Source organism: Kwoniella bestiolae, chromosome 1 (genome assembly GCF_000512585.2).
Source record: "Kwoniella bestiolae CBS 10118 chromosome 1, complete sequence".
Classification (NCBI taxonomy): Eukaryota; Fungi; Basidiomycota; class Tremellomycetes; order Tremellales; family Cryptococcaceae; genus Kwoniella; species Kwoniella bestiolae.
In genome coordinates, this window is record NC_089241.1 from 3141780 (window position 1) to 3166469 (window position 24690).

The following is a 24690-nucleotide window of genomic DNA, read 5'->3' on the forward strand; positions in this document are numbered from 1 at the left end:
TATGATATTCGTTAGTTATAACTTCTATTTTGGAGCAGAGCAAGCACGTATACGACACCTTTCGGTTATTCACAGGGAGTAGGGAGTGACGTGACCTCATTCATCATCATTACTCATTTCTCATCCTCCATGCTGCTACTTTCTCACGATACAGCCAATCCCATTCTCATTTCCAGCACTGAGCCTAACTTGCATTCCTATCCCATGGTCTGGTCCATCCTGCTGTAAGCTGATAGATACCTGGGAATTACTCAATCTCCATTCGACCATTCATTCCGTCATTTGTTAAACTGAAGTGACGTCATTCCCTGAATCCAGCCAGTTGAACTGCAAGAAGAGTAAACTGGGTCCATCAAATAATCTCAACCTTTGCACTGTAGTAGAACGTGCCGTGTCGTGTCGTCGTTACTAGTCACTCTGACCAGTCAGATCCTTCCTTCTCATACTTGATCATCCCATCTCTATTTCCTTCTCTCTACTTACTCATACATCTGCATCAAACAACCACGCACCACAATGGCAATCTTCCAAAGCGCACTCGCGCCATTCACCGTTAAAGGGTTCTACCTCATCACTTGGGGTACTGCGCTGGGTACCAACGTCTGGAACACTGTTGTGAGTGTGATCGGCCATCTGGAAATGGGTTTATGCTGATGTGTGATTGTCTTGCTCTTGCTCTTCTCAACCGTTTATCATTGATTTGGCAATACGCTATTCATCTGGCGATCTTCTCTTGCTCCTATTGGATAATGATCTTTCGACTCGATCCATTTCAACCTCATATGGCGATCATCGACCAACAAATCCGCTCTTGCTCTTCTCAACCCTACACTACCTTGTTTCCTGATCATCTACATACGCGACCCCGCCCGCCCACCACAGTCAGGCTACAGGACCTACAAGACCCTCCCCCGTCAAACCTTCGGTACCCTCCAATCCCGACTCCAACCCCTCTATTTCACTTTTTCATCCCTCGCCACCTCGACCCTCCTCTTCACTCACTATTGGTTCCACCCCGGACTCATCTCCTCCCCGAGAGTCCCACCGCACCACACCTCTTCTCCTGAGGGTCAACAGGCTCTGATGATCATCGCCTCGCTTGTTCCTCAATTACTCAACTTGCTTGTGGTATCTCCTCTTGCTAGTGATGTCATGTTTGAACGACATAGGCAAGAGAGGGTTGAGGGTAAGGAGTACGATGAACCTAACGTGAGTGTTGTCTAGCTATACACTATTTGAATCCTCGGATTTCCTCAACTTTCCAGTCTCTGGCTTTATACATTTTCGTCTTATTCTTGTTCCTCGTGTGAATTCATTCAATCTCTGTTGTTTCTCTGTGATTTCTGCCCGTTCCGATAACTCCGTCCTTGAACACGATCACTCCTCTACACCGCATCGTTTTTCCACAAAAGACCAATACTGATTTTTTTGATTTTTTGCTGATCTGCCAGGTCTCCGAAACCCTCCAAAAGCTCAACAAGAAATTCTCAATCTACCACGGTATCGCCTCGGCCCTCAACACCATCTCGTTCTTGGGTTTGGCCGGTCTCGGTTTGGCAGTGAGCATGTAAGGTTATGAGAGTAGCTATTCTATTCGATACAAATTGAAAGCAGGAGCGTAAGAACGATAGTAGTTTGTTGTCATGGAAAGGGGACGGGAAGGTGGGAAAGAAGAAGAAGAAGTAGAAGTAAGGGAATACGGAAAAGGTTGAATATTGATTCACTTTACTTTAGTATTTATCATCTCTATTATGTTTCGTCTATTGTCAATCTATCAAGATATATATGCAAAGATCATATCGCCTATCTCAGTGCTAGTCTGACTTAGTCGGCTTACTTGGCGCACAAGATCCTGACAAATGAAATCAATTGCCATGAGCATAGTCTCGCGATTCCATCTACAGCAGCAGGTGTAACTCGACGTTTTGGGAAAAACGAAAGATCACTTTCAAGAAATACATTACATTCTATTGTTCATCATACCATGTATCCCTATGTCAAAACTATCACACAACAAATTACAAGGTATCACACTAAATATTATTCAATCAAGACCAAAGAGGAAAGGGTAAATTGATAATTGAAAACTCGGCTAAGAATTGATTATTTTCCTTAAATGTATTCCGATATGATACATACAAAGAGATAGGTATCTTCACATAAACGACGAAAACGAAAAGACGAAAGAAGGGAATGTATCTCTGCGCATTAGCACGATTACTGCTCATCTGGTAATAACCCACCTTATGACCTTCCCGTCTCACCCGTTCCGGCAGTGGTGGCTGTCCCAGCAGGTGGCAGCGGAGGCGGGATAGGTGATGTAGACTTCGTAGGTGCACTATTTCCCGTTCCCAAGGTCGTAGATTGCGCGGAATTGGGAGACGAGGAATTCGCATTTACGGTACCATTCGAATTTGGATAATTCAATGGCGTGGCTAATGATTATAACAACGACATATCAGCCTTATCCTCAACCACGATTAAACCACCTGATGATCGATCGTGTTTACAGGCAAAATGGAAAAGGAACTCCTAACTCACCTCGTCGCATCACACCCCTATTCACACCCATACCCATCCCACCCAATCCTATGCCCATCCCAAATAACCCATTGCCAGGCGGGGCAGTCGAACTCGCAAGGTAGTCGGCTAGGCTAGCGAACCGACTTGGGAAATCCGGTCGGTCCCTCGCGTGAGGATTTGGGGGTATTCCAGATCCAGGTATGTGGTTTGGATGTACAGCGCTGGTACTAGTGGGATTGGAATTCGATCGAGGTGGTTGACCGACTATACTGGACGTTGGGGGGGTAGGTTGAGCAGATCCAGTCGAGTTGGAACGTATTGGTCCATTGCTCTCGTTGGCGATCGAAGATATGGGGGGCGATTTCTTTACTGCTCCCACTCCTGCTGAATTGGGTCTGGCAGTAGTATTAGGCGGTGGGGCGTTCGCAGGTGGAGGTGCAGGATTATTCGATATGGTAGGTGTACCCAATGAACTAGGTGTCTTGGGCGAACTTCCGTTGCCATCTCTCTTGGTATTCCCATTGATCCCCCTACTCCACAGACCAATAGGACTCAGCGGTTCTTCCTCAGGCGATTTGACTTTCTGTATAGTTGATTCTCGTCGCGGTCCACCGGTGAAGAAATCCGATGTGGTCGGTACTGTTCTTCCCTCTCGCCGCTGGACGGGTTGGTTCTGCTGTGTGGATGTCGGCTGCTGAGGCGGCTGGTATGCTTTGGAATTGGCGTTGTTGGCTATTCGAGGTGGATAGTTGGTATGGGCCTGAGGCTGTTGTTGAGGCAGGGCAGGGGCAGGATTATGTCGAGGCTGTTGATGGGTTTCGTGCGACTGCTGCTGTGTTTGAGGATAGGAGTATATCGTTGCACCTCCGTTGACGGGCTGGGACGACGGCCCCGCTACATTGTATTGGGGAGCGAATATTGCTGGAGAGGCATTCCGGGTGGGCTGTACCTGACGTCGGCTGTGCTGCTACGATCGTCAATCATTGTCAGCATTCCATCGCGTACTGAACAATTCCCGTGAAGCACAATAACAAGAAGAAAGCGTTGAGATGGTTGCTATAGACACACTACACTTACCTCCATCAAATCCAAATCATGATTCCCCTCCTCCCTACTCAACTGACCAGGCGTAGCTCCCGCAGACCAATCGAAAGCCCTAATCGTCGAGGATTGCCCAACTTTAGGTACAGGTTTGACTAATTAGCAGCATGCAATCCATCAGCTACCCTCCGCATGAATTACACTATGTTAGCTGAACGCTCGGCATACCTATACGAGGAGTTTCAATCTCATTTTTCTCCCTAGCCAATCTCCGTCTTTTGGACCAAGTATGCTCGAATTCATCCCAATGTAATCTATCTCTGTCTTCCTGTATATTCGAATGACAAGCCCATCAGCGAACCGAGATTTAGAAACTTGAGGTGTGACAGAACAGGCTTACAGTCCAAGAAGACCATATCAGATGTTGCTCAGCCTCCCTGACCCTCTTCAGTTCTCCCAGAGTCTGCTGATGCCTACGCGAGGCGACCTCATGCAATTTCTCACGTCTATCGCTCAAGGTCTTGTATAGGTATTTCAGGGCGGGGTGAGTACCTGCGACATCGCAAAGAGAAATCAGCTACTGCCGTCTCCGCGAGCGAATGAGGAGCGTGTTGACGTACCATTTAAGATCATCTCTTCTTCTGCAGCAGCTTCCTCCATCCTTTCGATATACAGCCTATCTCTCAATGCAGCGAATTTCAATTCTAGCATTACCAATGAGCGCATGGAGGCTGAAGTAGGAGGAGGTGCATGGGTGGAATGTCCCCCTTTGCCGTGGGAAGGTACGGTCAGATATGCTGGGGAGTCTACCATCACATCCAGAATCAGTCGAGGATCGCATACGCAAAGTGAGCAGGAGACCGTGAAGGGACAAGAACCTACCAGCAGCTTCATGATCATGCTCATGCTCATTGTCCTCGGCCTCTTCCTGCTCTTGCTGGTCTACCGCCTCTCCCTCGCCCTCTTCCTCAACTTCAACAGCATCGTCCTTCTCCTCCCCATCTTCCTCCTCCGGGTTCTCAACTTGCACTTCGATCTCGACTGTAGGTTCCACATCGACCTCATCCTCGTCAATGACAATTTTCTCGCCCATTTCTTTCTCTTCTTCTACTTCTTCCTCTTCAGGCTCCTCTTCAGCCGGAGTAGGATTTTCCGTCGATTCCTCTTGACCTGTTTCCTTGCCTTCATCTTGACTGATGTATTCCTGTTCCAACTCTTCATTCATTCCATTATTTATAGCTTTGAGATCTTCTAATGTATGTTCAGACTGATCGAGATTGGTAGGTTCGGCTCTCATCGTTATATCCCCATCTCCCTCTTCTTCTTCTTCTTCTTCTTCCTCCTCCTCCTCTTCTTCGTCTTCAGATTTATCCTGAATGTTCTCGACATGCGGTGGGTTAAGCTTGAGAGTGATCTTGGGCGATAATTGCGGAGAGGACAATATGGATTTATCGCTCGGTGGAGGTGTCAAGGAAGCTGTAGAAGCCTGCGAGCTTCCTCTAGTGGATCTATGGGTAGACCAACATCAGCATTACTAGATCTACTAACATCCTTCATTCCCAGGACATGTTCAACGTATACCAAGAGTAGACTTACCTCGAATCATCGAATATAGGCTGCCTAATAGCTCCTATCTGATTATTCCCCCTTCCCTCTTCTTCTTCCTGCTCTTCCTCTTCTTCAGTGAGCTCACTATCCTCATCCCCCATTTCCTGGGCATCGTCGTCCTCCTCCTCGTCATCTGTAAGAGGCAAGGTCGAGCTCGTAGCTGGACTTCGACCTTCCAAGTCTACGGGTAGGTCATTCGCTCGAGCGATAGACGTCGGGGAAGATAGGGGAGAAGAAGTTTTCCGACCTGCCGGGACCTCCTGCTGGGATGGTACAGCTGGTTCTAGTGCTGGCGATAGGGAGGGGGAGCGCTGAGGGGGCAAGGGAGGTGGGGAGGTGAGTGACATGATGAATGACGCGCCGGCTGGCTAAGGAAGTGGAATGATCGGATGGGCGGAGCTTGAGCTGGGGGGTTTATCTCAGCCTGTCAGCTGGGTTGTTTGGATTGGTGTCGTTATTGGCCAGTTTGTGATGAGCTGTGAAAGTGACTGTATGGATGAGAATGATGGAATGGATTATGGGTTATGGGTTGTGATTATAGCAAGCAGGAGCGATGAGGAGGATAGTTGTCATGAACCGGGATTACCATCACCAATATCAATATCCCATCCACCATACTTGATACTGGACCAACAAAAACGTCACAACACCTTAAGCGTTACTTCCGATTTCAACGGCGGATCTTATTCTCGTATCCCATCTAGCAGAACCTTATAAACACGCTAATGACCCCACGATACCATGAGAGAACCACGTGTCAGATATGTGGCGATCCGACCACCAATATAGTTTCTATGGTGAAGGTCTAGGTTCAAAGGTCGAATGCATGTCACACATCTAAGAATACAATATATCTGGTCGGTAAACATCTCTTCCATTCGCAGATGTCATTGAGGAGAGCTACGAAACTATCCAAACGATAAGTTCGGGATGACAAAGAAAGGGAGAAGGCAGGGTTGATGTTTTGTCTAGTCTCCTCGTAATTTCTGGACTCGCTTGAGGACAGAGTCTTTCGCGGGGTCTATTGAGAGAGGGCAGAACAGTCAGCGATCCATTACAGAAATAACAGCTCGATCTCATGCCAGCATCTGTGCTTTCGAATATCTCTGCACCCCTCTCGCCCCAAATTGATAACAGTTAAGGCTCCTTCTACGTTTCCGCTTCCAGGTGATCTCCCACAAATCGAATCGATTTGCTCTCTTCCACCTTCAGCTCCGTCGCGGTGGTTCTTTTTGTATCATTCTTAGTCCATCCCTTTGGCTGGTTCACTCGAGTCCGAGAGTAGCCTTAACCCATCGTGCCGCTTCCTTTCCCCTCCCGCACCGTTGCAATACGTTTCAAAACAAGAGCAGTAAACTCACCATAAGGATGCTCCTTACTGGGAATCTCCAACAAAGCAGGGAACGCAGCCTGGTACCTATCTACAGTGGGCCTTATCTTCTCGGCGATCTATACACCATTCGAACACTCATCAATCAGCTCGTTCTAAGCTGCATAAACCAAGAGGTGGTCGGCATAGCAGAGGTGATCTGGAGTAAGAGCAACTCACGTGCTGGTTGATAAGTAAGATAGCAACATCTTTACGTTCTGTGAAATCTTGGAAAGCAGATTCGATGACGCTTGTTTGGGTTTCTGCGATCAAAGGTACAATTAGTTATATGCCTTATTACCCACCACATATGACCAACGGGTAATGGTGTATTGAGTAAGTTGAGGAGAGGTAAGCTCACTGGCATCTACAATCAGAAAGTTCTTCTTCTGATTCTGATCTACATGGCCTATACCCGCTAATAACAAGCCAGTCACAGAGTCCTATTGAATTGACATCAGATTAGACGATGTGCTCTTCCTATCGATATGGATAAAAGTGGACTATAAGATACCTACCTCGTCTCCTATCACCGCTAACAGGTTTCTATCTTTCGGGTTGCTCGTCGTAGCTGCCATGTTGTTGAAGATGAGGTGATGGTATAATCGAGGTATATGCAGAAAAGAAAGGAGATATACACAGATGACGATACAAGTTCAACTAGGTCTTAGCTTGAACAGCGTACTCGTGATCTCGGAGAAAGCGGTGATCTCCGCTAGCTAAAGTGGAAGTGCGGGGCAATCCTCAGACCTCATCCCTTCGTATCCTGTACATTACGAGCATTGTTACACTTTCACATTTCCACTCATACTTGAAAATCAGCGATACACTCAGTCATTAGCGATCAACAGTGGGGAAGATACAATGGCTCATGAGGACTTGACTCTGTCTGAGCTCATAGGAAGAGCCTACGCTCGAGCACTTCCTCCCGTCAAGGTGGGCACAATCACTATTGTTCATCTTAACTCAGAGACAAAGGTTCACTTACTGCAATACATGCTTTAGTTTACGAAGCTTGTTCAAGCACGATTTTCCGGCAAAGAGGACCTACAGTACCCCGACGAGATCATATCTTGTATGTCGACCCTGCCGTTTCCTGAGCAGCTATGGATTAATGCTGATAATAAACCGCAGCTGCACTTCTCCCTTTCCTCCTCCCCTCTCTGCCCTCCTTGATCCTCTCGTACCTCTCCCACCTCCTATCCAGCACTTCGCTCCTGAACTCTCAGACGATATTCACACATTTGTTGTTCTACATACACACCAACGACCTACCACCAACCTCATCCATAGTAGCATTAACCAACATTCTTACCATCCATCCAACAGGCTTAGACAACAGCATACCATCCCTCTTATCCCCTCCTCCCTCAGATTCACAAAATGGGGGTCCCTCTTCACCAAAAACTTCAAATCAAATATCGACTCTCTCCCTCCTTCTTCCATTACTTCGACTATCCTCATCCAATCCGCCAGATACCGTTTCGTCTTTAAACACATATCTATCCAAATTCATCTCCGTTCTTTCCGCGTTCCCCTCTCCCTCGTTGGATGTGGGACTGGAGGCTGGTCAACTCTTACCGAATCTACCAGAGGAGATAGGCACACCTCTCAGAGGCCTTTTGAGTGGGCTGATGACGGATCTGGATAATCAGGATATGATCAATCAACAGCAGAGCGGGGTGAATGAGGATGTACAGATGGATAATGTGATATCTCAGAATATCAAACCAGGTGAAGGAAGTAGATTGCCCCTAAAGCAGACTTTAGCGTTCTTCTTGGAGTATATAAAGCGGACGAACAAGTTAAGCAGAAAGGATACGCAAGATGGATATAGGAGTTTGGTCAAAGTCGGAAAGGAGATAACGAATGATCCAGAGGAATTTCTGAGGGTGTTATTGGAAGTGGCGATACAGACTTTGGTGGGATCGGACGCGAATATGCTGGATGCCGCCCAGTATTGGGGAGTGTTGATAGAAGATATATGTGGATTGCTTGGATGGTGGAAGAAACATGGAGAAGAAGGATTCGCATTCCCCGTGAGCTGAATTGGCAGAAAGTTTCCACGTATATATGATCCATCAGCTCACACAAAGCCTTCCATCTACCTTCAGAGCGATGTTGTCACTCCCTTATCTATAGTGTTCTCAGCCCTTTCTGCTTCCATGCAGACATTCTCGGACCAACTCACCCAGCGATACAGCAATTTGATACAGCAGGCGGAGAACGAAGACGATGGCAGTGCTTTCACACCTCTGGAAGGATGGTACGTTCTCTATGTCCTAGTACACGAGTACTTTCTGATGGGGAGTGACTTGCAGGCATCTCCTTTCATTGCAAGAAACCCTGATGTCAAACCTAGTTCAGCTAGGAGCACTCGATTCTCAACAGGCGTCTGCAATCGCTCCAGGCGTTAATGTCCATACATTCACACCGGGAGAATCATTGATCGTGAGCTGCATATACCATCACTCCTGGCCGGTACCTAGCTGATATCATTCTGTGCTAAGAATCGAATCTCGTTCGAATCTCATCCTCACCTACCTCCCTTGGTACATACCATCCAATATGCCTATGGCGCCTCATCAACCTTCTCTGCAGAGTTCATCCAAATCATCAAATCTTGTCCCAATGTCCCTCCACCTGAAAATCTATTCAACTACATTGCCTCGCAGCCTGGTTTGCTAGGCGCATTGATTACGCAAATCAGTCCTTTGGCATTACTGGATATCATGCAGAAGCAATTGTTGGACCTGGGCGTAGATGAGCAGGGTAGGAACGATGATCCGCAAGGAAGTTTGACGAGGTTTGGGGAAGGTGTTGCGCTTGTTGAAGCTTTTGTAGCTTATCATCAGGTATGTCCTCTCTCTTTTCTTTTGCTTGTGATGTGAGAAGGAGAAACAAAGAGCTGATCGATGGCTTTTGGACGGATAGTTACCCCTTCCTGCGTTGTTGCAAGATGCTAGATGTGCGGTTGGTTTTAGTCATCTAGATGAGGAGAGTAAGGAATGTATGAACGGATGGGTGAAAGCTATTGTGAGTTTGTTTTCTAACACATTTTAATGTCTGTGCACAAACGTAGCTTGTCGAGCATATACACTATGACCCAGTCGAACCACCATCCCCTAAAGCTATGCTCGCAATGTACCGCTGACTCTTCTCTTACGCTTGCAGTTCGGCTCAGACGGTATCGAAGATGCCATCTTACTGGCTACACCTCCTCAGAAACTATACAAACTATCCCCTACGCTCATCCAACAGGCCATACTTGCAGTTACAGCCTCTCAGATCGATCTCGACACGTTACACAGCGGATTATCCTACTTCTCTCAACCGCTTTTGAGCTGGTGTCTGGGTGGGGTGGTTGCATGGTTATGCAGAGAGATCAAACGGCAAGGGTAAGTCGTGTGGCCCTCCCTTTCATCTTTTGCTTCTATGAAGACGGATAACCAAGATAACCCAGGCGTTCAAACTGATGAATTATTTATGATCGGTTGAATAGATTATTATCAGCCATCCACCTCATAGTCCTGCAAGATCTTATCCTGGGCCATTCATGTCCCGAAGCTCTCATTCGGGTAAACTCCACGGCCTTGAACGAATTACTCAGCCCGAATAGCGGTCTCGCACCTGTTATTGAATCATCAAGCTTTGATCTCGCCGGAATACGGTCCAAGCTAGATTCATTAGGGTTGAACGCCTCTTTACCATCTAACACTATGGACCTGAATGGGGCTTTGGGGGTGCTGAGGCAGATCGATCTAGCTCAATTGGGGTGGGAAAGAGGTCTATTGGATCCATTGGAGAAAGAAGTGAAGTGGAGAGGACGAGTGGAAGTCACGAGGGTGATCATGGAAGAACTAAGTAATCCCCAGATGATCGTTGGAGATAATTTAGCTGGATTTACGCCGCTTTTATTGGCTATATCCATCGACCAGGATGGTGGTTCACGGACATTGTTAGAGAATCTGATACATCATTCGGAATGGTTATTATCTCCATCCCCTCCAATTACCCATCTACTCAAAAGGTCGTTGGTGTTTTACTCTGCGTTGGGGCGGGGAGAAAAGATCATATTGGAATTGGCGGATGAACTGGAATATCTAGTCTCTCTACCTGTACGACCATCGGAGAATCCTCAGGGACAAGGGACGAAGCAAAGGAAGATACAGGATGGTCTTTTCACCCAGGTTAGTACAGGTCAGAGGGAGGTGTTGGAAGGGCTGATAAGAGGGTTGAGGGATGATGAAGATTTGAGGAGTAGGTTTGCGGTGGTTGGGAGGTTGGATCGTGTTTTGTAGATGTAGTGATGTATTGGGTGTTGTACTGAGCCCTGATGAGGTCACTTACGATTTACTAGATACCGGGATGTTTGTCTTTGATCACAGTGTCAACTGTATCGACACCTTGTTACACACTCGGGTCGACTCTTGGTGACCTGTCGATCAGTCATCACACCCTTGAACGTGAACAATCAACTTCGAATCACATACGGTCCATGGCGAAAGGGCAATACCTGCTAATGATAAGCACATCGTTTCACTTCGTCGACATCGTCATGACGACTCACGCTTCAATCTTTCCCCTGAATACCATCTTCAGCCTTCCTTTGACAAAGTCTCTAATCTGATGTGATCAATCTATTCTCGAGGATCATAAAGGTTATCTCTCCTCAAGACATTTCCTTTTTATTCCAAAATTGAATAAACTTAATCTGCCTTTACATACTATTCATCGACTTTCCACACCCTAACACCCTAAAGAATAGAGATCGACCGAATCATCATTCTCTTGATTGACCCAAGCTGATCCTGAGTACTCACAATCACATTCATTCTTTCCTTCGTTCGTTCTACACTACTGTACAACGTCAAGTACCCACTGTCCTTTCTCTCTCTCACCTCTCTGCTGGGCACAGATAAATCATAACTTACCTTACACCTTATTGAACGAACTATCGACCGAGGTGGTATATTTACCACACTTGACGGACCACACCACTCGCCCGACTTAAGATGATCGCTGGCCCAAGTCCAAGTCCTGTAGGGCAATATATCCAATTCGACGATGACAGACAAAAGCAGAAACAGAAGCAAAAGCGGGCCGGTCCCTTGAGCGGTGTTTTTGATACGAGTACTTTCAAAGTGGCGCTGCGCTCAAGGGGAAGTAAGATTCGTTTATCCCTTTTGGTAAGTCTCTCCCATACTCCATTTCCACGAGAGGGAACTTCACTGAATATGTTCTGTTCTAGTCCTTTCACGTTCTGTTCATACTGGTAATTACGATATTCACGTTTCTGACTACTCGGAACTATGGATTACTCGTTGTTCACCTAATCTCTTTGGGGGCGATGTTGGTATACGTCCCTGGGGTGATATACAAGATGTTCACTGTCCCTCTTTCTCCTGATCCCGATGTTCGCCCAAATCGAAGGGTAAATCTCAAAGGAGAAGAGGAAGGAGGTCTGGATCGGATCGGACAGCCAGGGAAAGGGAAAGACCATGAAGGGTGGGTTTGGAATTGGGATAGTGGGATTATGGAGCTCATCTACCTAGGAACTCAAATCATCATTTGGCTGGGTGAGTTATCCTTCACCTTTTGTCTCTTGGCGTTATTGTACAGTACAAGGCTACTTGACTAATCGTATCTCGTATTTCCCTAGTTTCCGCAATATGTTCACACACGATTGGCGGTCCGACTTCATGTTCTCAGCAGATAATGAACAATTACTCTGCTACTACCGAGGGAAACTCGCAAGCAGACGCAAAATCACTTAAGGATAATTACGAGTCTGTACTGCAAGTCCAGAAGATGTGTAATAATCTGACGGGTACGATCGTATTATCCTCTATACACATCGTTGGACTGGTGCTGTATGGGGGTTGGATCTGGAGGGTCATCAATAAGTATAAGAGTAGAGCTGGGGAAACGGGTGTATGGAAAGTATCGCTCAGTGAACTCACGAGAATCCAAAGTCAACTCAAAGTACCATGCGACCCCACGAGTACGACGGAATACAATCAAGGAGATAGCAGGATTAATACTGGTACCATCCCGAATGTAATCCCTCATGGTAGGATCGTCCAACCGCCTGCTCGGACGCATTACACCAGTGTCGGAATGCCGCCACCCCCCTATCAACCTTCTACGATAGCCACTGAATGGTCTAGATCGAGCTACCTAGGCTCATCATCTTCTTCAAACCCATCAGCCATACATATGTCCCCTGAGGGTTCAAGTGGACCTATCAATATCGATGCTGGCACAAGCTACTCGTACCACTCGTCGTCTGATACATCGGATCATCTCCCAGGCGCGACTCCTATACAAATGAGGACGTCGGTCGCTAGGTTCATAGATGAGAAGAAGGATAGTAAAGATGCGATCAAGAGGGCTTTGGATATGGTGTGATGATTTGTTCGTTATAATTTATTTTCTTTGTGTATTGTGTTTTATCTATGAGATCTAATAGTTTGCGTATACTGTACGTACTTGCAGGTTTTAATGTATCAGTCGTAGTAGTCTGCTTTCCCCATCAGTATGATCTTTTTCTGATGGACAAGCACTTTCCCATATTTTACACGCCAAGCCCAATGGAAACAGCAAAAACGAAGTTGGATATCTCATCTGGTATCTGTTCATTGTGTTGGAACTGCACGAATCCAATTATATAACATGAATGAATGAACAAACGATTACCTATACTCTATGAAGGGTATAAACAGAATCAAAACGACTTCTAAGCAGACAATTTCCACCGATGAAGTCCCCGACAATCCGAAGTGGATGACATTCACCCGAACCACGTCGCATATTTGACGCACCATTGACCATCCCATCTACCTCTCGACATTACTATGGATGCACATATCTACGATTACATCATGTGCAGCGCGAAAAGGTTCCTTCTCAAACCGCTATTCTAATTGACTGTAGGGACGGAAGCTATAACCCCGCAGACTTGATCATATCTTGATAACCACAAAGTCTCAACAGGTTTCGCTGTAACATTGCGATGGTCATCATACCGACCGATGGAACGTAGATTGATGCCTAGTGTACAACTGAAATCAGCATCGAGCATTAAGATCAAATCATGATGATTTCTTATCGCAAGCAGATTTGATCTTAACTTGTTCCATAACCACAAGTTGAGATTCATGACGAAACATTACTCACCCGTTCCCTCACATCCGCTTCAAAATTCTTCTCCCCAGCCACATTCACACAGATACACCCATCTTTCAAATCCTTCGTGGGAACCTTGTACGAAGCCACAGGTACAGCGGAGATCACCACATCTGAGATGGCCAGTGCTTGGGCCAAAGTGAAGTCTGGAAGGGGGGTGGTGATGTGGTGGGGGTTGAATTTGGATGATGTTTGTGATAGGGACGGTCGCTTGGAGAATTCAGCGATGGCTACACGAGCAAAGGAGTTAGTATCGATATTTACGTTGTACTCTGTTTGATTTGATCAAGGTTTGTCAAGCACAGGAACGAAAGGTACGAGGACAGAATATGAATGTGCGGCATGGAACCATATATCCAGCAGTCTCCGTCAAAGAAACGTCCTAGTGAGATATTATAGCACTCACAATCAATATCAACACTTATAACCCTCGCACCATCATTAGCCAACAATGCTGCCAACGGTCTCCCAACAACCTCCGATCGATTTATAACTGTGATAACCTTTCCTCTCGCCCTATCACCGTATTCCAGCATCTTGTTGTACACACCGATATGCTCTAGTACCTTGACGATGGCCAATGGTGTGCACGGTAAGATGGATTTGACGGTTCCTTCGGGGATAACCTCTTCATCTGATTTGGAGGGTTTGGAGGTGCCTAGGGGAGTGGGGAGGTGGGAGGCGGGGATGGGTCGGAGAGTTAGGGGGGAGATGAATCGGACGCTATGATGGTAGACGGGTGTCAGCCAAATGGGGAATGTGACAGGACAAGTAAGGTAACATGTGTTATATTTTTGATTGAGAGAGGAACCTTCGGAAGGGAAAGGAAATCACTCACTTGTGATACAAGTTGAACAAGAATTGATGATTCAGTCCCTCGACGTCCTTCTGGGGCGATACGACAGATTGCAGATATTGATCCTGTCTACCACCGTAGATAGGGTAGTAGACCATGATACCGTGTACGTCGGGATCTTCATTTGCCTGAAACGCGGAGATACACATGTGATCAGCAAATTGGACAACCAGGATATGCCCCCTTTTGTCCTCGTAGCCCGTCCTCCTAATTTCTGGTGCCCTACACCCTCCCACTCGCCCAGTCTCGCCCCTCTCGGCTTCAACTATGACTATCTCGAATAGTCCTCCCTTCTCTTCGACTCACCTCCAATATCCCCTCCTCCACATCAATCCCCACCCCTTCCCCGTCCAACCCCTCCCTAGCCTCACCCACAAGCCTGAGCTCAAACTGAATCCCAATTTGCTCGCAGGCCTTCTTCGTAAATTCCGCGTACGTCCTCGCGTCCTCCTTCTTCGTAGCTAGGATCCCAATAAGCTTTGGAGGGGTGTTGTTGAATCTCTCAGAGGACATTGCTGAGAGGAGCTCGGTCTTGAAGGGGGTGTGGACCTTGCCGGCTGTTACGAGTAGACCTTGGGGTGCTGTTGAGGACATTTTGGATGGTTGTCGGGGGGAAGGAGGATAATTGTGGGTTTCTATATAGGGGCTATGAGATCGCTTTTTGGAGCGTAGTTTTATGACCGAGAGATGTTTGTTTGGTTCTTGGTCCTTGGTCCTTGCTTTGTATGGTAATGGTGATCCTTGATTATGCCTCGCCTTATCTTCTTTTTTTTTGGCTCAACTTCTTCGCAACCGTAACAAAGAAAAGGTTATTCTCCCAGATCACGTGACTTTGACTCTGATACTGGCGCTGGCATTCCTCCGATCCTCCTTCCCGTACGCCCATATAGCGAGCAGCAAGGCGCTGTAGCAAGGACCATCCATGCATTCATTGAATCACCGTATCTAATCTTTGTCAATACAACATGCATGGTACAGTCGCTCCGCAGATTGAGGGTGTCCGAAATGACTCTTCTTCCTTGTTCCCAATAAATAACATGGTCACCGTTTCGAATCCTACAGTTAGTACACTTAATCTTGCATTACGTTGCCTCTTCCTCTCCGCGATCGATACCCTGATATCCGCTACAGACTAGCATGTTATGCTCCATTTTAGACCGGTTTCGCATATCGCATATTGGAATTGACGCTGTGCTCGGAGAACCACTGTTTGTGGACCTGGTACTCATTCAAGCAAGCCAAGCCAAGCCAGACCAATTCTACTGCATCTCCGAAGCATGTAAACTCGCACAACAAATATAACGAGTTGTCTTGATCTGTCAATTACATCCCACAGTCTGTGTAGTATATATCGTCAAGAGCTCCACGCCCATAAATTGTTCTCGACATTCGATCTCCGTTTTCATACGTATACGAGTATATACCCATTTTTCTTAAGAGAGCCCCGGTATAAGTCAAACCTTCCCATCAAGATGAGCGAGCGGAGCGAGCGAGGGGTATATCCCGATGATGCCGAATCGCAGCATCAACGTCAACCAGCGTATGAAGGCGAGAAGGATGAGCGGAAAGTCAAAGATACTCGATCGACTATCATAAGGTATTTCGCATTGGTATGTCCACCCCTCGTCAACAACCTGATCTCAAAAATACATATGAATTCTCCTCGTGTCATGTCAACTGATCACTTGATTCCTTTTATACAAACAGAGCTTCCACATGATCTTCGTCATGATGCTTTTCCTGCTCACTTTCTTCCTCACCCCGCACATGACGATGATTTCCATTCAAGCCTTTGCGGTATTCGGGATGTTGGTGTATGTGCCTGCGACTATCGGTTTGACAGCGAGGAGGAAACAGACGAAATGGGATAGAGCGTGGGGGGAGGTGGTGTATCTGGGTTATGAGGGGGGTCTCTATCTTGGTGAGATCGTACTTCATCCACGTGCAGTATAGAGAGTGTACTGATTCTTGTTTTCATATCTGTCACTTGCTACCATCCCAATCCCATTCTCGCCGTCGCATCGATAATTTTAATAACTCCTGGTAACACTACAATCACTCGACCTCATCCGCCTATCCTATTCCCCTCATGACCAAATGTTATCCTCCTTGTGTTCACCCCTATCATCACCTATCATCACCTATCTACCCAACCTCAACTCCCCATCACAGCCAACGCAATCGTATCAGGTATAGTCGGCGGCCCCTCCTCCTGTTCTTCAAGGCTATACGAATCTGGCAAATCGGGCGGAACGCGCAAATACCCCTACGAGCCCATAGGTTCCATAAACCTGTTCTGCAATACCATGTCCGCCCAGATCGCCCTCAGTTCCCTCCATGTAGTTGGCCTATTAATATGGGGATACTGGATCTACAAAATCATCACGAAATTGTCATTATCGAAATCCGAGGTCACCCAAACCAACAGGAAGCTATGGAATGTCTCTGTTGGGGAATTGATGAGGAGAAATCTAAGTGTGAATTCGTATGAACGAAGGGATCATGAGGCGATCACGCCGTTCGTGCATACCCAGGCTGAAGAACGAGAGCGAGAACGAGAACCGGAAAGAGACGTTGGACCTTATATACCTCCTCCGCCATACCAACATTCATATGGTGACGATGAAGGGCAATCGCCAGTAGATGGTACAGCCCTTTCATCGAATAATGGCGATTCACCCACGAATGCCTACTCGGTGCTGAGAAGTGGGAATTACGGGGCTTCGTCCTCCTCCAATGACGCTTCGACGTATGTTTCCAGCGATGGGACACCTCTGTCTCCTACCATGACAGGGATAGTGGAACATAAGATGAATCGTTCTCGGCAAGAGCAGCAGCAGCAGCAGCAGCAACAACACCAGCAACAACCACCTAGAAGTAGTCTCAGGAGAGCGATGGACGAGAAGGAGAACAGTAAAGACGTGGTGAGAAGGGTGTTGAGAGATGAATGAGGTTGGTAGATCTGTACGAACACCTTTTCCCATCGGATAAGATATGAAATATACTATATGTCCAAGATGATCTATACATCAAGCAAAGAATCAATCCATATGTCTCGCGGTAATACACAAAATACAAATTCAAGTCTGAGAGCATTCTATCTGGAGGCGATCGTCGACATCGCATTTGGTTATGAGTTTTGGTCTGTACTCAAAATTGAGTCGTCCTGATAATTCTAGGTGAGATTGTGCGATTCGTTGGTATGATGTATCGACATCACCTGGGGATGCGTTTGCGGATGGCGCTGAGTTCCGACTGACTTGTGGTTTGAGTATGATCCGTATCCGGTCTCTCGATTCGATCGGATGGTGCTGGCGGGTCCGATTCGTCGTCAGAATCAAAGGTAGATAGACCTTTGATCTTGCATACACGATGTCGTGCGCAATCCAACTTATCGATCATTTCGGAAAAGTTTTGATCGTAACCCTCTTCTTCAAGATACAGGACCCGTAATGCAATGTAAATGAACAGAGCTGTCAGATGTTCTTTCTTGGATCTACCGTTCAGCATCTGAGATTCTTGGGGATCTTCGATATTGAAGTTTGGATGATAAGGGTGCCATCGTGCAGGGGTGGTATTGGCCGATTCGTATTCCGATAATAATCTTATGGCCTGATCAATCTCGGCTACGAAACAGCATGCAACGCAAATGCGTTAATCGTTGCCGTCGCTGATGAGATGAATCGGTACTATACTTACTGAAATATATTCGCCACTGTACATCAAGTGCATGATCAGTCAGCTGTCAAGGATGATGGGGGTAGAGTACGCTGGAGACAAGAAAAGTTGAACTTACTAGTCTTTCGGCTGAACGTAATTTCTCCTTCATCTCAGAAGAAAGAAGCTGTCGATCTTGAGAACCACTCTCGACATACTCCAGAAGGTTTTCATGGAACCTACACCTGTTCAGTCCAGCTAGCCAAGCTGACGCTAGCTGTCTGCGTGTGACGGTATCCTACGTTGGTATAGAGAAGGATAAGCATGCTGTTCGGCGAGAGAAGAGCGTCTGGCGCGAACGGACCTTGTGAAATATACCTTCTTGATCGTACCATGTGTTCCGGAAGGTATCGAAGTAGATAGCGGGACCCGTCAAAGTGCGAAAGAACTCTGTCCAGGTTTGGTATCTGTGATAGTATATTATCGTTCTTTCGATGAATGGGGTTTCCGAAAGTAGAGGAGGTGACGCTGTCTCAAGGACAAAATCAAGGCCCTGATAACCTTCCGATGGGCCTGGCAAATGCTCGTGCTTGTGCTCCTGATTGACGTGATTTCGCTGTATATGTTCGGACATCGTGTCGAGGGGCTTGGGTGAAATGGGGTGAGCCGCAGCTATAACAACACATGTCTCGTCAAATAAGCGGTCTGCGTACCTTGATTTGATCGTTGGAGAACAACCTCCACTTTTTATGGTGGACGTAAGTGCAAGGAGTCGTTCGTGAAGTACCAACGCCAATCCCATTGATGAACCCTCCTGCTAAGGCAGAATTTATGCTCATATTGCACTATTTTGAGTGGGTACAGAATGAAACCTTTCGCCGTCGAATGAACTGACACATTGATGGTGAACACGGGGAGAAGATCATATTGGGTAGCATCAGTAGTGAGACACGGAGAGACGATCATGTTGTGTGGATCGTAGTTGTTCCTTTCATCTGAGACGACCTTGCGGGAATCCAGAGAAGGTGTATCATCACGAACAGCCAAATTAACGGACCGTGCGTCAATGACAGATCTCAAGAGACCGTATACCCGACGATTATCAGTGAAAATACGATGACCACAGAAATAGGGGTACAAGCAGAGGGACAATGGCAAGACTGGCCACCAATGGTATCTCGTCAGCTCATCCGTCAATCGTACATGGTTATCAGACGCGCAAGAGGAGAGGCACTTTCCCAGGACACCCACAGCGGTGCGTTGACTGATTACAGCAGACAAGGACTGTCAGACACTTTCATAGTATCAAACGTTGTGTTATTGTTATCCATGTTCATGCTACTATATGCGATTCTCTTTTCCGCTGGTTACTATCACTTCCATTAAGCTATCGTCATACCAAACATTTCAAGATGACTGCTGGGTGGAAGGAGCTATTTGGACTTCGATCTCTGGTGCAGGAGTTGAACAGGGGCTGGAAGGAACGAAGGCGAGTCGGTTTGAGCTTCATCAGATTTCCTGCACTTTCTACAGCTGTACATTGTCAAGGCCCACTTCCTGCTATTCCTTTTATCAGGAGCGCTCGCACAGAATGTCTGAGAGATGGCTAATTACCTTTATGCAGACTTACTGAGAGAATTGCACGTAGGAGCAGCTCCGAACAACAAGCAGCTACTGTGGATCGTGCTCATACACCAGCTGCTTCATCCGCTCCTGCTCCTGCCCCTGCTCCTGCTCTTGCGCCTGCTCTTCCGACTGCTCATGCCCCTTCCGCTTCCTCTGCTTCCTCCCCCTCCCCTGCCCTAGCTCCCGTTCCTCCAGCCGTTCCTCGACCGCCCCAGCCAAAGCAAGCTGCAGGAATCGACACGGATCGTCTGCGAGAAATCATCGAAGAAGAAGAGCTTAGACAACTCTCTCTCATAGAGAGATTGATGTACCTCTCACTTCTCACATTCTTGCATTTGCTGGACTCAATATATGTGTGGAAGAGAAGTCATCACAAGGGATCGTGAGTTTGCGGATCTACACATGCTCCAGAAAGCAGGATTGTATGGGCAACGGGTCTTACGATGCGACGAGTCGATGGAGTGCAGAGTCATAGCGAGAGTGATGACATATGCTGACTTCACCATTGCTTAGTCCCACTGCTCTGCTGGTGTTAGGCTTATTGTCGATTTGGTCTGGCAATCATGCCGAGGGGGCCAAAGACGACGGCTTGAAATACGACCCAGAAGGATTGGAGAGTGAATTAGCCAATAGGCTTTACCGCTGGATCGTATGGGGTGGGAAAAGTGCAGTGATCACTGGCTCAGGAGTGTTTGGGATGGTAAGTCACGGTGATACCTTCTTCTAGTTCATCGGGAGCTGAAGGTCTGCACGGCCTTGTAGGGTGTGGCTATCGTAGTTGCCACGGTATACAGCAGCCATTAGTCGCTTTCACCCTCTCTAGTTGGATTGTACATCACACTGCAACGACAACAACAACCGAGAAGTAGTCTAAGAAGGGCGAAGGATGAGAAAGAGGATAATAAAGATGTCGTGAGAAGAGGATTGAGAGAGTAGACCGCTGGACTTGTATCTAGATGAATGATCTTTGCTCGCAACACATCATTCTGCAATGTATATGTGTAACATGGTTTGGACCTTCTGAGCATCTATCTGTATGCATCTCAAACTCACCCGGCGGCCATGTACGTCAACAACCAATTTACGTAACCCCATTTCACTGGTTAAATACACGGTGGGAGGCGATTTAACCTTTTTTGCATTCGATAGATTCTAAAAATCGTACGATGTTTGGTTTCGGTTTGGTTTGGCGGAGGGAATGGGTATTTCCGGAATCACCCATAGACTGATTTTCTGATTTTCTGATTTTCTGATATCAGATCAATATCATTTGTTATTTGTTATTGTTCACTTTACGTTGATTCCTCGATCCTACATCATCACCATCCATCATCGACAATATCAGTTCGGTCCATCCATCTGGCTTGACAAAGTCGAATTGACACTGTAAACCAACGAGCAACAACGGGTCTTTAGTAATCAACAATTCAGCTCGGACTAATCCGAACCGCGCGCCCGCAACCATTTACCAGTAAACAAAGGGTCCATTCGCATCCGCTTGTGAGAAAAGGAAAAGGAAAAAATTTAGTGTTGCTCTATTATCTGGTGGTGCACCCTCAAGAGAGAGCTTGGAAAGACGAATCTACCTACCCATCTATAACATACACGTCTAGTTGAGTACTATCCATCTACCTCAACACTCTTTAACCATTAGGACATTTAAATTTAAAAACAGGTGAGTTCATGCATACCTTGTCTCCCCATATACCTTTAAAACAGGCCAGTGGCAGTCCTTCTGTTGTCGGTGTGGCTTGAGCCAAGAAACGTTTCTTGGCTTTAATTTGGGGGGTTTCCAGCTTGCTCCATGCAATCACATCAATCCCACTCCTTTTGCCATGTTTAGTGTGTGTGTCGTTGATCGATGAGCTGACGTATGACATGCATCACCATTCATATTCACCTATCGTACGATCCAATCGATACCAACCTTATCATCTGTCATCTGTCGTCTGACTTGATCGTCCAATCGTACCACCACCAACTCTCATCGATCGATTTGCCTACCCCTCCCTTCAACGACCATCTTCATCTGTTCATATAATTCATCAACAACATCATCCCATTTTTAAGAGTAGGGCAATCGACGCAAGATGGCTTCTCAAACTATTGTCAGACCAACTTCTTTGGTCGATCTCTCATCGATGAGAACATGGGGTTTGGAAGGGTTGACCAAAGCTAAATTCACTTTTGATACGTGAGCGATCATTCTCTTCTCTTCCTATATATACCGCCCCAAAAGCAATAAGGCTGACGGATTCTGTTCATGACCCGTGTTTAGCAAAACAACAACAGCTACCATCTTAACCCTCGTCATCTCATTATTACTCTTAGAACAATTGGTCTATCGAACCAAAAAGGCTCATCTGCCAGGAGCGAAATGGACGATACCTGTTATTGGTAAATTCGCTGATTCGTTGAATCCCACTTTGGCAAATTACAAGGCTCAGTGGAACTCTGGTCCCCTATCGGCTGTCTCTGTGTTCAACATGTGAGCGGCTCTCATCCACAAGCCATCATATATATCCCTACACGCGTGTCTATGAATGGGAAGGAGCTGATATTCCGCTCTTTCCAGCTTCATCGTCATTGGATCGTCCAACGAGATGGCCAGAAAGATTCTCAACTCTCCCAACCACGCTGAACCATGTCTTGTCGCTTCTGCCAAGAAGGTTCTTTCCCCTGATAACTGGGTTTTCCTCCACGGAAAAGTCCACGCCGATTATAGAAAAGCCTTGAACGTCTTGTTCACCAAACAAGCTTTATCGCGAGTTGCTTCCTAAACTCAAATTAGATTGATCAGCAACTGACATATCGATTGTACTGCTATCCAGTGTCTACCTTCCCATCCAAGAACGAATCTACCGATCCTACTTCGGTAAATGGATGTCCGACCCTTCCCCCGCCAAGCCATACATGATGGAAATGCGAGACTTGAACATGGACACTTCCCTTGCCGTGTTCATCGGTCCATACGTCACTGATGCTCAACGAGACGAAATCAACAAAAAATACTGGTTGATCACCGTCGCCTTGGAATTGGTCAACTTCCCATTCGCATGGCCAGGAACCAAGATCTACAATGCCATCCAAGCCCGAAAAACATGTATGAAGTACCTTGAATCCGCCAGTGCGCAATCCAAGATCCGAATGGCCGACCCCAATGCCGAGTCGGAATGTCTCTTGGACGAATGGGTCAAAGCTATGATCCAAGCTAGAAAGGCACAGGACGATGGGGAAACTACCAAGTTGCTCTCTCGAGAATACTCTGATAGGGAGATTGCCATGGTGTTGTTATCGTTCTTGTTTGCTTCTCAGGATGCCATGTCCTCTGCTATCGTCTATGCTTTCCAACTTACCGCGGACCACCCTGAAGTTTTGGCTAAGATCAGAGAAGAGCAATACAGGATTAGAGGAAACGACTTGGATAGACCTTTGACGTTGGATATGGTAGATGATATGGTGTACACCCGAGCGGTCGTCAAGGAAGCTATGAGATTCAGACCCCCTGTGATCATGGTGAGTCTACCTAATCCCATTCTTCCCGTATAAGATTGTCGGAGCTAATGGTTGACTTGTGGTGTTACAGGTCCCTTACGAAACTACCAAAGCATTCCCCGTCTCACCCGACTACACCGTCCCCAAAGGATCGATGATCATCCCGGCCTTCTGGAACTCACTGCACGATGAGACATGTTATCCCGAACCTGACGTGTTCAAGCCTGAGAGATGGTTGCCCAACGAAGATGGATCTGAACCTTTGGCAGAATCGAAGCCTCAGAACTATTTGGTCTGGGGAAGTGGACCTCACAAGGTGAGCATAATCTCTCCACCCTTGATGAATTAGACGATGAAAGCTGAAATGTTGTGTCCGTTTGATCAGTGTATCGGTGGTCAATACGCATCCATGCACGTCACTGCTACCCTCGGTACCGCTTCGGTATTGATGAATTGGGAACATGAAGTGACGCCCGATTCAGAGGAAGTTAAAGTTATCGCTGCGTAAGTCTGCTCTATCCTACCCAGACCAAGGACACAACACTGATGATGTTATCTGAATGTGTAGAATCTTCCCCAAAGATGAGCTTCGACTCAAATTCTCACCTCGAGCTCCACCAGCTTAAGGAGGTAGGTATGATCAGTCACTGGGGAAGATAATAGATGGAATGTGAATATTCATAATTTTAGCTTTGCAGCTTGGAGGGCTATATACCACCCATATATGATCGAGCTTCGTCTCATGCGCTACTGCTATGAATTGAAGCTTGTCTGATCTAGGAGATGATGAGGATATTTTGATTGGACTATGATTTTGATGCATTACTTTTCGCTTTCCAATTGCTACCCATCCGTGGTGATGATGACGAGGTCCGTGAATCGATCATGTCCATCTGCTCGTGCTCGAATAGCATATACGATTGGTCAATCCAAAAATGAGAGTACAGTGCATCTTGCAATCCATCGAAGGAGAACACTACATGTACAGGCAGGATGAACGCGTACCTTAGCTTTGCCACGTGGCGATTGATCGCATTTGTTGTCTTGGTACTAAGTTAGTAGTACGAGTAAACGATCAATGCATGAGAGTGACACTCGTAAAGTAGTGCTTGATGAGATACAACGTACAGTATACCATATATCACAGCATAGTCATAGTTCATCATAAATCATACATATCCCATATCATCACGGCGCACCAACTCGAACTAGACCACATAAGAACGCGATCTACCCTCACTCTGAACAGCTCGGACTGAATAAGTGAAGTGAAGTGAATCAAAGGCAAAGGCAAAGGCAGGACCGACACCGATACCGATACTTGAAC

General features: G+C 46.7%; 10 protein-coding genes across 10 annotated transcripts; 6 read left to right on the top strand and 4 right to left on the bottom strand.

The window, feature by feature from the left end:
- Positions 1–516: 516 nt before the first annotated feature.
- I302_101198 (uncharacterized protein) lies at positions 517–1571 on the top strand (the record flags this gene model as incomplete). Its single annotated transcript, XM_019191203.1, has 3 exons — positions 517–615; positions 883–1209; positions 1452–1571. 3 exons carry the CDS (start codon positions 517–519, stop codon positions 1569–1571), a joined length of 546 nt encoding a protein of 181 aa, XP_019047951.1.
- Positions 1572–2244: 673 nt separating this feature from the next.
- On the bottom strand, positions 2245–5519 carry I302_101199 (uncharacterized protein; the record flags this gene model as incomplete). The annotated part of the gene is made up of 8 exons (XM_019191204.1): positions 2245–2435; positions 2542–3490; positions 3601–3719; positions 3793–3892; positions 3965–4116; positions 4185–4370; positions 4447–5072; positions 5161–5519. 8 exons carry the CDS (start codon positions 5517–5519, stop codon positions 2245–2247), a joined length of 2682 nt encoding a protein of 893 aa, XP_019047952.1.
- A 621-nt stretch (positions 5520–6140) lies between these two features.
- Positions 6141–7119, bottom strand: I302_101200 (V-type proton ATPase subunit F; the record flags this gene model as incomplete). Its single annotated transcript, XM_019191205.2, has 5 exons — positions 6141–6193; positions 6534–6621; positions 6722–6804; positions 6903–6984; positions 7060–7119. The coding sequence occupies 5 exons, from the start codon at positions 7117–7119 to the stop codon at positions 6141–6143; spliced, it is 366 nt and encodes a 121-aa protein (XP_019047953.2).
- A 286-nt stretch (positions 7120–7405) lies between these two features.
- On the top strand, positions 7406–10842 carry I302_101201 (uncharacterized protein; the record flags this gene model as incomplete). The annotated part of the gene is made up of 9 exons (XM_019191206.1): positions 7406–7477; positions 7547–7616; positions 7676–8580; positions 8656–8807; positions 8863–8992; positions 9052–9396; positions 9476–9577; positions 9716–9939; positions 10044–10842. 9 exons carry the CDS (start codon positions 7406–7408, stop codon positions 10840–10842), a joined length of 2799 nt encoding a protein of 932 aa, XP_019047954.1.
- A 714-nt stretch (positions 10843–11556) lies between these two features.
- I302_101202 (uncharacterized protein) lies at positions 11557–12952 on the top strand (the record flags this gene model as incomplete). The annotated part of the gene is made up of 3 exons (XM_019191207.1): positions 11557–11730; positions 11793–12120; positions 12204–12952. 3 exons carry the CDS (start codon positions 11557–11559, stop codon positions 12950–12952), a joined length of 1251 nt encoding a protein of 416 aa, XP_019047955.1.
- Positions 12953–13486: 534 nt separating this feature from the next.
- I302_101203 (uncharacterized protein) lies at positions 13487–15179 on the bottom strand (the record flags this gene model as incomplete). Its single annotated transcript, XM_019191208.1, has 5 exons — positions 13487–13594; positions 13721–13959; positions 14136–14452; positions 14568–14713; positions 14892–15179. 5 exons carry the CDS (start codon positions 15177–15179, stop codon positions 13487–13489), a joined length of 1098 nt encoding a protein of 365 aa, XP_019047956.1.
- Positions 15180–16057: 878 nt separating this feature from the next.
- Positions 16058–17536, top strand: I302_101204 (uncharacterized protein; the record flags this gene model as incomplete). The annotated part of the gene is made up of 3 exons (XM_019191209.1): positions 16058–16195; positions 16293–16506; positions 16758–17536. 3 exons carry the CDS (start codon positions 16058–16060, stop codon positions 17534–17536), a joined length of 1131 nt encoding a protein of 376 aa, XP_019047957.1.
- Positions 17537–17801: 265 nt separating this feature from the next.
- On the bottom strand, positions 17802–18876 carry I302_101205 (uncharacterized protein; the record flags this gene model as incomplete). Its single annotated transcript, XM_019191210.1, has 4 exons — positions 17802–18211; positions 18285–18300; positions 18382–18540; positions 18607–18876. The coding sequence occupies 4 exons, from the start codon at positions 18874–18876 to the stop codon at positions 17802–17804; spliced, it is 855 nt and encodes a 284-aa protein (XP_019047958.1).
- Positions 18877–19393: 517 nt separating this feature from the next.
- On the top strand, positions 19394–20672 carry I302_101206 (uncharacterized protein; the record flags this gene model as incomplete). Its single annotated transcript, XM_019191211.1, has 4 exons — positions 19394–19497; positions 19891–20250; positions 20382–20568; positions 20631–20672. The coding sequence occupies 4 exons, from the start codon at positions 19394–19396 to the stop codon at positions 20670–20672; spliced, it is 693 nt and encodes a 230-aa protein (XP_019047959.1).
- A 1286-nt stretch (positions 20673–21958) lies between these two features.
- Positions 21959–23989, top strand: I302_101207 (uncharacterized protein; the record flags this gene model as incomplete). The annotated part of the gene is made up of 7 exons (XM_065869247.1): positions 21959–22062; positions 22147–22356; positions 22444–22632; positions 22700–23384; positions 23455–23679; positions 23749–23867; positions 23932–23989. The coding sequence occupies 7 exons, from the start codon at positions 21959–21961 to the stop codon at positions 23987–23989; spliced, it is 1590 nt and encodes a 529-aa protein (XP_065725319.1).
- Between the last annotated feature and the right edge of the window lie 701 nt (positions 23990–24690).